The sequence below is a fragment of the Nicotiana tomentosiformis genome, chromosome 12, assembly GCF_000390325.3.
Source record: "Nicotiana tomentosiformis chromosome 12, ASM39032v3, whole genome shotgun sequence".
Classification (NCBI taxonomy): Eukaryota; Viridiplantae; Streptophyta; class Magnoliopsida; order Solanales; family Solanaceae; genus Nicotiana; species Nicotiana tomentosiformis.
The window spans coordinates 19,002,447-19,012,022 of NC_090823.1; the positions used below are offsets into that span (position 1 = coordinate 19,002,447).

General features: G+C 41.1%; 2 protein-coding genes across 2 annotated transcripts; one reads left to right on the top strand and one right to left on the bottom strand.

The window, feature by feature from the left end:
* The first annotated feature begins 201 nt into the window (after positions 1-201).
* On the top strand, positions 202-3,238 carry LOC138902318 (uncharacterized). The gene is made up of 5 exons (XM_070190165.1): positions 202-349; positions 554-1,295; positions 1,813-1,892; positions 2,106-2,478; positions 2,650-3,238. The coding sequence occupies exons 1-5, from the start codon at positions 202-204 to the stop codon at positions 3,236-3,238; spliced, it is 1,932 nt and encodes a 643-aa protein (XP_070046266.1).
* A 4,942-nt stretch (positions 3,239-8,180) lies between these two features.
* Positions 8,181-9,332, bottom strand: LOC138902319 (uncharacterized). The gene is made up of 2 exons (XM_070190166.1): positions 8,880-9,332; positions 8,181-8,261 (listed from the first exon to the last, which is right to left on the bottom strand). The coding sequence occupies exons 1-2, from the start codon at positions 9,330-9,332 to the stop codon at positions 8,181-8,183; spliced, it is 534 nt and encodes a 177-aa protein (XP_070046267.1).
* Between the last annotated feature and the right edge of the window lie 244 nt (positions 9,333-9,576).

Here is a 9,576-nt window from a genome sequence, read left to right on the forward strand (position 1 = left end):
ATCTCATCGTGGGCAGCCATCCTATAGTGCACCATCAGCTAGTGTGCCTATGATCTAGAGCTACCAGCATGGATATCCGGCCCGTTCGGGTCAGTTACAGCTTCAGCAGCCACAACAACAGGATATGTGTTTTGAGTGTGGGGGTGTTGGTCACATTAAGAGGTTTTGTCCGAGAGCATGACACAATAGAGTTCTTGTGCCATGGTCCCGACATTTGTTGTTTCACTGCCCGCTCATCCAACTAGAGGCAGGGGTCAGGCAGCCAAAGGTGGAGGTCAGACCGTTAGACGTAAAGTTCAGGCTGTTAGAGGTGGAGGCCAGCCAGTTAGAGGTCATCTAAGAGACACAAGTCAGAGTGGTGGGACCCAACCCCACTGTTATGCATTCCCGGCTAGACCTGTGGCCTAGTCATCTAGCACCGTTATCATAGGTATTGTTCTAGTTTTCCATAGATAGGCTTCAATTCTATTTGATCCGGGCTCTACTTATTCCTACGTGTCATCCTATTTTTCTTCATAAGTAGTTGTGCTTCATGACTCTTTGAGTGCTCCAGTGTATGTGTTCACACATGTGGGAGATTCTATTGTTGTAGATCGTGTCTATCGCTCGCGTGTGGTTACTATTTGGAGTCTTGAAACTAGTATAGATTTTCTACTTCTTGATATGGTAGACTTTTATGTTATTTTGGGCATGGATTGGATGTCACCTTATCATGCTATATTAGATTGTTACGCCAAGACAGTGACCTTAGCCATACTGGTTTTGCCTCGATTAGAGTGGAGAGGGACTCATGGCCATTCTACCAGCAGGGTTATTTCTTTTGTAAAGGCTCGGTGTATGGTCGAGGAGGGATGTATAGCATATTTGGACTACGTCTGTGACTCGAGTGTGGAGGTTTTTTCCATGGATTTAGTACCTGTTGTGCGTGAGTTTCCAGAGGTGTTCCCTGCATATCTGTCGGGAATGCCACCCAACAAAGATATTGACTTCTGTATTGAGTTGGCTCCAGGAACTCAACCCATTGCTATTTCACCGTACAATATGGCCCCGCTGGAGTTGAAGGAATTGAAGGATAAGTTGCAATGTTTGCTTGATAAGCGATTCATTAGACCTAGTATCTCGCCCTGGGCTGCGCCCGTGTTGTTCGTGAAGAGGAAAGATGGGTCGACGAGGATGTGTATAGATTATTGGAAGTTAAACAAAGTCATTATCAAGAACAAGTATCTGTTATCGATGATATATGACTTATTTGATCAGTTTCAAGGCGTCAAAGTGTTTTCAAAGATTGATTTGAGGTTTTGCTACCATCAATTGAAAATTAGGGCATCGAATGTCCCTAAGACGGTTTTTCGAACTTGATATGGGCATTATGAGTTCCTAATGATGTCATTTGGGTTGACCAATGCCTCAGTAACATTTATGGATTTGATGAACCGGGTATTCAAGCCCTATTTTGATTCTTTAATGATAGTATTCATCAATGGTATCTTGATATACTCCCGCATTCGAGAGGAGCACGAGCAACATCATCGGATTGTACTTAAGAATCTGAGATATAGTCAGTTATATGCCAAGTTTTCAAAGTGTGAGTTTTGGTTAGATTTGGTCGCCTTTTGGGGTATGTTATATCAGGCGGGGCATAAAAATAGATCTTAAAAAGATTGAGACAGTTCAGAACATGCCTAGACCTACTTCAGCTATAGAGATTTGGAGTATCTTAGATTTGGCAGGTTATAATCATCGGTTTGTGGAGGGGTTTTCATCCATAGCATCCCCATTTACCAGATTGACCCAAAAGTGTGCTCCGTTCAGGTGGTCCGAAGAGTATGAGTTGAGCTTTCAGAAGCTCAAGTCTGCTTTGACTACAGCGCTAGTGTTAGTGTTTCCCACAGGTTCATAATCCTACACAGTATATTGTGATGCATCTCGTATTGGGCTCAGTGCAGTATTGATGTAGGATGGCAGGGTGATTGCATACACATCGTGGAAGTTGAAGGTTCATGAGAAGAATTACCATGTTCATGACCTAGAGTTGGCAGCTATTGTTCATGCGTTGTAGATTTGGAGGCATTACATCTACGACGTATTGTGTGATGTGTTCACAGATCATCGGAGTCTACAGTATTTGTTCAAGCAAAAGGATCTCAAATTGAGGCAAATAAGGTGTTTGGAGCTATTGAAAGACTATGATATCACCATTTTGTATCATCCCGGGAAGGCCAATGTGGTGGCCGATGCCTTGAGTAGAAAGGCAGTGAGTATGGGTAGCCTTGCGTATATTCCAGTTGGCGAGAGATCACTAGTATCAGATGTTCAGGCTTTGGCCAATCAGTTCGTGAGGTTAGAAGTTTCAGATACCAGTCGTGTTCTAGATTGCACAGTCTCTCGGTTTTCCTTATATGAGTGCATCAAAGAGCGTCAGTATGATGTCCCTCATTTTCTTATCCTTAATGACACAATGCGACAAGGTGGTACCAAGTAGGTTATTATTGGAGATGATGGGGTGTTACGGATGTAGGGTCGGGTTTGTGTGCCCAATATGGATGGGCTTCGTGAGTTGAATCTTGAGGAGGCCCACAGTTCTCGGTATTCCATTCATCCGGGTGCCTCCAAGAAGTAACAGGACTTGCGGAAACATTATTGGTGCAGGAGAATGAAGAAGGATATAGTTTCATATGTAGAACAATGTCATAATTATCATCAAGTAAAGTACGAGCATCAGAGGCCTAGTGGCTTACTTCAGAGATTGGAGATTCCTCAGTGGAAGTGGGAGCGTATTACTATGGATTTTGTTGTTGATCTCCCACAGGCTCAGAAGAAGTTCGATGCGGTATGGGTCATTGTGGACAGGCTGACCAAGTCAGCACATTTTAATCCGGTAGCAGTTACCTATTCTTCAGAGCGGTTGACTGAGATTTATATCCGCGAGATCATCCATCTTCATAGTGCGCTCGTGTCCATCATTTCTGATCCAGATATGCTGTTCACCTTGCACTTCAGTAGGGCCGTACAACGTGAGTTAGGCACACGGGTTGAGTTGAGTACAACATTTCAACCCCAGATGGACGGAGAGTCCGAGCGCACCATTCAGATATTGGAGGATATGATTCGCGCTTACGTTATGTATTTTCGGGGTTCTTGGGATAAATTCTTGCTGCTTGCGGAGCTTGCCTACAACAACAACTACCAATTGAGTATTCAAATGGCTCCCTATGAGGCATTGTACAGGAGACGGTGACGTTAGCCAATTGGTTGGTTTGAGTCAGGAGAGGCTCGGTTGTTGGGTACCGATTTGGTTCAATATGCCTTAGAAAAGGTCAAGATGATTATGGATCGACTTTGCACAACGCAGTCAAGGAAGAAGAATTATGTGGATCGGAGAGTTCGTGATGTTGCATTCATGGTTGGAGATAGGGTATTGCTCCGGGTTTCACCCATGATGGGTGTGATGAGGTTCAGAAAGAATGACAAGTTGAGTCCTAGGTATATCAGACCCTTCGAGATTCTTGAGAGAGTTGGTGAGGTGGCCTACAAGCTCGCATTTCTACCTAGTTTATCAGCAGTCCATCCAGTGTTCCATGTGTCCATGCTCCAGAAGTATCACGGTGATTTGTCCCATGTGTTAGATTTCAGCTCAGTCCAATTGGACAAGGATTTGACTTATAAGGGGTAGTCGATTGCCATTCTAGCTCGACATGTCCGAAATTTGAGGTCTAAGAGTTATCCTTCAGTCCGAGTGTAGTGGAGAGGTCAGTTGGTCGAGGCAGCCACGTGTGAGTCCGAGTTGGACAAGTGGAGAAGATACCCACACCTTTTTACCAGTCCAGGTTTTTTTAGAGGTGAAGAATATGATGACCTGATGGGTTATTTTGAGTTTTAACCTTTTTTTTATGTTTTTCGAGACCTTGACTAGCACCGTTTAGTGTTTCTCGAATTGCGTACGCATTCCGTATCTTGTTCCAGAAAGGTTTTATGTGAAAAATTGAAGGAAATGTGAATTTTTCCCTTTAAAATGATTTGAGTTAACTACGGTCAATATTTTGTATAAACTGACTCATATCCATATTTTGACAGTCTCGGTGGGTCCGTATCGTGATTTCAGAATTGGGCGTATGCCCAAAATCAAATTTGAATGTTCCTAACTTGACTTAACGTAATTTGTTGAAAACTTGTAATTTGAAGACTTAAAGAGTTCCTAAGTTTCACTGTAGGTTGACTTTGCTTCTAACGAGTTCGGATTTCGGTTCTGGAACTTGGAATAGGTTCACTTCACCATTTTTGACTTGTCTGCATTATTTGGTGCAAAACGGAGTTGATTTGACGTGATTCGGACGTCCGGTTGTAAATTTTCATGTTCTTGATCGCGCGAATGAGTACATATGATATTTTTAGACTTGTGTTGATATTTGTTTTACATCCCCGAGTAGTCGAATAAGTTTCAGATAGGCTACAGACTAACTTGGACTTTGAGAATAACTCATGACACTTTGTTGCTGGTGTGGTCTGCAGACCTCGCAATTGCGAGGTAGGGGCATCGCATTTGCAATGTTTGGCCTGGTCTGTAATGGTCACATTTGCGAATATTTTGTTTGCAATTGCAAAGGTTGCCTAGGAACAGAAGAGATCACATTTACGATCATTTGATCGCTTATGTGAAGATCCAATGTTTGCATTTGCATACTAGTCGTCGCAATTGCGATGACAACAGAGATGTGGGGAGTTCGCTTTTCCGATAACGTCTTCGTATTTGCAAACCCCAGGTCACATTTGCGACTGGACAAAAAGCTGAGGGATAGGATTTTTAGCCTCATTTTCATATTTATCCTAGGCTCGGTAGGAGACGATTTTGAAGAGGGAATTTCTTCTACAAACTTTGGGTGAGTGATTCTAATCCATTTCTAATACTATTTCATCAATATATCTTAGATTTTAACATCAAAATCATGCAAATCAAAGTAAAAATTTGTGAAACCTTATCAAACTTTTGAAAAATAAGAAATTGAGATTTGGTTGACTGGGCAAGCCCCAATCTTTGGGTTATGGGTAGTCAAAAAATGAAAAAATAAGAAACCTTATCAAGATTTTGAAAATTTTGATACTAATCACATATATGAACTCGTTGGGTTATGGGTAGTCGAAATCTACTATTGGACCCGAGTTTGACTGGGCAAGCCCCGGGTTGACTTTAGTTGACTTTATGGAAAAAGTATAAAGATCTTAGCTTTATCTATTTTAATTGATTTCTCTAGCATTGTTTGATGATATTAAGTCGATTTTGGTTAGATTCGATTGGTTTAGAGGCGAATTTTTGAGGAAAGGCCCCGATTGTGCTTTGATTTGGTTGCGGAATGAGGTAAGTGTTGAGTGTAACCTTGATTTGAGGGAATTAGGAACCCTTGAACTATATGTTATGTGAATTATATGTAATAGCATATATGTGAGGTGACGAGTGTATATACACTGTCAAAATGATTGTTTCCATGTCTTTCTCGTATTTCATGAATTATCTCTCTTCATGCCTTACATGTTACATACTTCAATTGCTTTCTATGCCACTATTTTGTTATTTGTCATTAATTATTCTTGTATTAAATTGTCCATTCCTTCCATGACTCCGTGATTAATTGCTACTTGCCTTAATTATCTTACTTGCACACCTTAATTGTCACGTACTTGACTTGTTTTGTTGATTTTGTATTATTTGTAACATTCTTTTGATTAGGACGTGGTTCTTATATTTCTTTCCTTTCATATTCCTTAATTGTGGAGATTCTTGTAAATTGAACTATGGGATTGATTACATTTATTGAAAATGTTTATGGATCGGGTGGCATGCCACAACGGTTGTGATATGGTGGAATAAGGGAGGATTATGATATTAATTATAAAATGATATGGTGGAATCAGGTTGTGTGCCGCAACGGTTGTGTACGTAATACTTGTTATTGATAAATTATGACATGGTGAAATAAGGGAGGATTATGACATTGATTATGATGATATGGTTGGATTGGGTTGTGTGCCGCAATGGATTTTATATGTGATTCTTGATATTCATAAATGATGTTATGGTGGAATAAGGTACGATTGTCTGTGTACGGTGGGATTGGGTTGCGTGCCATAACGGGTTGTGTATGTTTTATTCGTTGTTGATACTGTGTTGGTTTCCAGCTTTGTTATATGAAATTATGAGATCGGTTATTTTGGGTTCTCTAATTGCGAGGATTAAGCTTATTTTCATAAATTAACTACTTACCGTCATTTTCTGTTTCCTTCCCTGTTATTATTATTATTACTGCGTACAGGTTATTGTAAGTAACCTACCTTAGCCTCGTCACTACTTCGTCGAGGTTAGGCTGGCACTTACAGAGTACATGGAGTCGGTTGTACTCATATTACACTCTATACTTTTTGTGCAGATTTTAGAATTGGTCCTAACGACGGTTAGTAGATTGCTCGGATCCAATGCTTGACAGAGACTTGAGGTACAGTTGCACGACATTCACAACCCTGAAGTCCCCTTCTACATTACCTTAGATGTTTATTTCGATTTAGACAGTTATGCTTTTATTCAGACTATTATTTGTAGTACTATAGACCCTCGTGTATTCGTGACACCAGTTCTGGGATTGTATTTGGATATCGCCGTTTATTAGTCTATTCATTTTATTTTGGTTTATTCAGCTTATTGGTCTTCATTTGACTTGAATTGTTAAAAATGGTTAATAACTTTATCTAACGTTGTCTTGCCTAGCAAGTGAAATGCTAGACGCCATCATGGTCCCCAAGGGTAGGAACATGACAGTGCTAGGCTAGGCGATGCCTGGTCCTGGGCACGATCCATCAAGCGACAGAGTGGGTGACGCCAGCTCCATGGTGTGTTGTACACCAGGCCTTGCGAGCTCTAAGGTCGGGTCCTTTCCCAGTCCTTTCATTAAACGTTTTCCACTTGAATTTGGGTTTGGCGACTCCAACCCTAACCTATAAATACCCCTAGACGTGATTATTAGGAGGTTGGTCAGTTTTAAAGGTGACAAAGGTAGAAACACAAATGGAGAACGGAATTCAATAATTATTCCATCTTTCATCTAGTATTCATAGCTTTTATTATTCAAAAATAATAGTTTGATGTCATTAATATGAGTGGCTAAGAACCTTATTATTCTGGGGTTATTGGTTGTTATTAACTATTGTTGTTTGAAGGTTGATAATATTTCTTGATTCTATCATATTAATTTATTTATTCAATCATGTGCTCAATTATTTTACTGCGTAGCTAACAGTAGAATACTATCTACTAATTTATAGTTGAACTCGAAAGTGAGAACTATAGATTGCATATAAGATTGAATAGAGTAAGTTCTTGAATCGGGGCATTGGAGAATAGATTCGCGATTAGGATAGACATATTCTAGTTTACTTACCTTGTTATTATTGCAGGTAGTGCATATTCGTTCTAGTTAATTCTGATTCTATCGACATATAGTGTTAGGTTGGCTTGAATAGGCGAGTGAGGCATCGAAAGAACTTCGCAAGCAGTTTAGATCTCGTTAATCAGCAAATTACATAGGTTAACTAGTTGAATCAACCGGATAAATGCAATAGGAGAGGCATTAATCCCATAACCCCCGAATATCCCTATCATAGTGAATTCACTCCTACATGTTTACTGGCTCTACTTGCGATCTTATTCTCTTATTTGCTTGTTAGTTTCGTAGTAATTTAGTTAGTAAAGAAAAACCACAATTATCCTCCTCATAATCTCTTGAACAAATAACTCGCGACTAGTTTAGTTTAGGTAGTAGTGGATAAGAAATTCTCTTGGGAACAATACTTTCTTATCACTTTATTACTTGTCGACCACGTATACTTGCGTGTGTGTTTGGACCCAATATTGGGTTCTTGAGAGCTCCCATTTTTAGAGAAAATCTATGTGTTGTGGGTTGTAGGGAACAAGATAGGGTTTCAATAAGTGTACACATCCCAAAATTGAGGAGGAAATAAAAGTAGCTCGGATAAACATCGTCGGCGCGGGGCATCTTCAAAGGCGCCAAAATAACAGTACAAGGCACCATCAGAGGCACCAAAACTACATTGCCTTGCATCGTCAGGGGTGCTAAAGTTAGTGCTCTGGATAGTGCCTTGCACTGTCTATGGCTGTAAGTTTTCATGTCCTTGCACTACCTAAGGCTGTGAGTTTTCATGGCCTTGCAAGCCTTTGCCTGTATGACTTTGGTGTCAATTAGTGTCTGAATCTTATCCTTCAAAGTACGACACTCATCAATAGTATGACCTTTTATTCCTGAGTGATAGGAACATGTCTTATTTGGATTGACCCATTGAGAGGAATTTTCCATGGCGACAGTGGGAATGGGAGTGATATAACCGGCAACCTTCAGTCTCTTGTACAGTTGGTCTATAGGTTCAGCAATTGGGGTGTATTGTCTGGGTTGTCTGCGGTCGAAATTTGGTCTAGGTTTTTGGTAGTTTTGGCGGGCTGGTGGTGAGTGGTAGTATGTGGGCTGGGTGTTATAGGTATGGTAAGTGGTGGGAGGTTGTTGGTATCTAGGAGGTGAAGGCTGATATGTGGGTGGGGGTGTTTGGTATGTGAGAGGAGACTTCGAACCTTGGGCTACCATTACTGCACCTACTTCTTTGTTCTTGGATATACCTCCTGACTGCAGGGCCTTATTTGTGGCTTGGAGTGCTTCAAAATTTGTCACCATTCCGCTTTTGATCCCTTCTTCTATTCTCTCTCCCAACTTGATGATATCAGAAAATTTATGGTTTTCAATAACCATCAATCTTTCATAGTATTGCGGATCCTGAGCTCTAACGAAGAACTTATTCATTTGTTCTTCTTCCAGCGATGGCCTTACTTTTGCAGCTTCAGACCTCCACCGAGTAGCATAATCGCGGAAAGTTTCCATTGGCTTCTTCTTGAGATTTTGAATGTAGAAAACGTCTGGTGCGTTTTCTGTGTTAAACTTGAACCGATCCATGAAATCCGATGCAATGCTTACCCAATTAACCCATTTCTTTGGGCTCTGACTCATGTACCAAGACAGGGCGTCTCTAGTAAGGCTTCTCATGAATAGCTTCATGCGAATTCTTTCATCCTTGCCAACTCCTACAAGCTTGTCATAATATGTTCTCAAGTACACCTTTGGATCACCAGTTCCGTCGAACATTTCGAAATTAGGAGGCTTGCAACCCTCTGGCAGTTCTACATCTGGCTGAATACATAAATATTCATAATTCAAACCTTCAACGGCTTTGCCCCCTTTAATATTTTGAACCCCGCCGGTAAGTTTCTTGAGTACCTCTGCCATGTTCTTGATGAGCAGGTCCTTCTCGGCGGATTTGAGTATGTATAGGGTCTGTTGTGGGGTGTGGGGTGTGGGGTAAGGTTTCCACATATATGGTATTGCTTTGGTGGACTCCGGGAATCTGGGCGTAATGGTGGTCATTGGTTGAGTCTTGCGGGTCAGGAGTAGGCTGTGGTGCATTCTGAGGAGTGTGGTATGTGGTAGTTTGTGGGTACTGGGTCGGATGATGATGATGCCGTGGAAGAGT

Bases quoted from the DNA above. Each gene is read 5' to 3' on its own strand.
- LOC138902318 (XM_070190165.1), top strand. From the start codon at position 202: ATGGTCCCGACATTTGTTGTTTCACTGCCCGCTCATCCAACTAGAGGC. The intron at 1,893-2,105 runs GTTCATAATCCT...ATGTGTTCACAG, and splicing joins AGTGTTAGTGTTTCCCACAG to ATCATCGGAGTCTACAGTAT. The intron at 2,479-2,649 runs GTAGGTTATTAT...TTATTGGTGCAG, and splicing joins ATGCGACAAGGTGGTACCAA to GAGAATGAAGAAGGATATAG.
- LOC138902319 (XM_070190166.1), bottom strand. From the start codon at position 9,332: ATGGCAGAGGTACTCAAGAAACTTACCGGCGGGGTTCAAAATATTAAA. The intron at 8,262-8,879 runs GTAAGGCCATCG...CGTACTTTGAAG, and splicing joins GGAGGTCTGAAGCTGCAAAA to GATAAGATTCAGACACTAAT.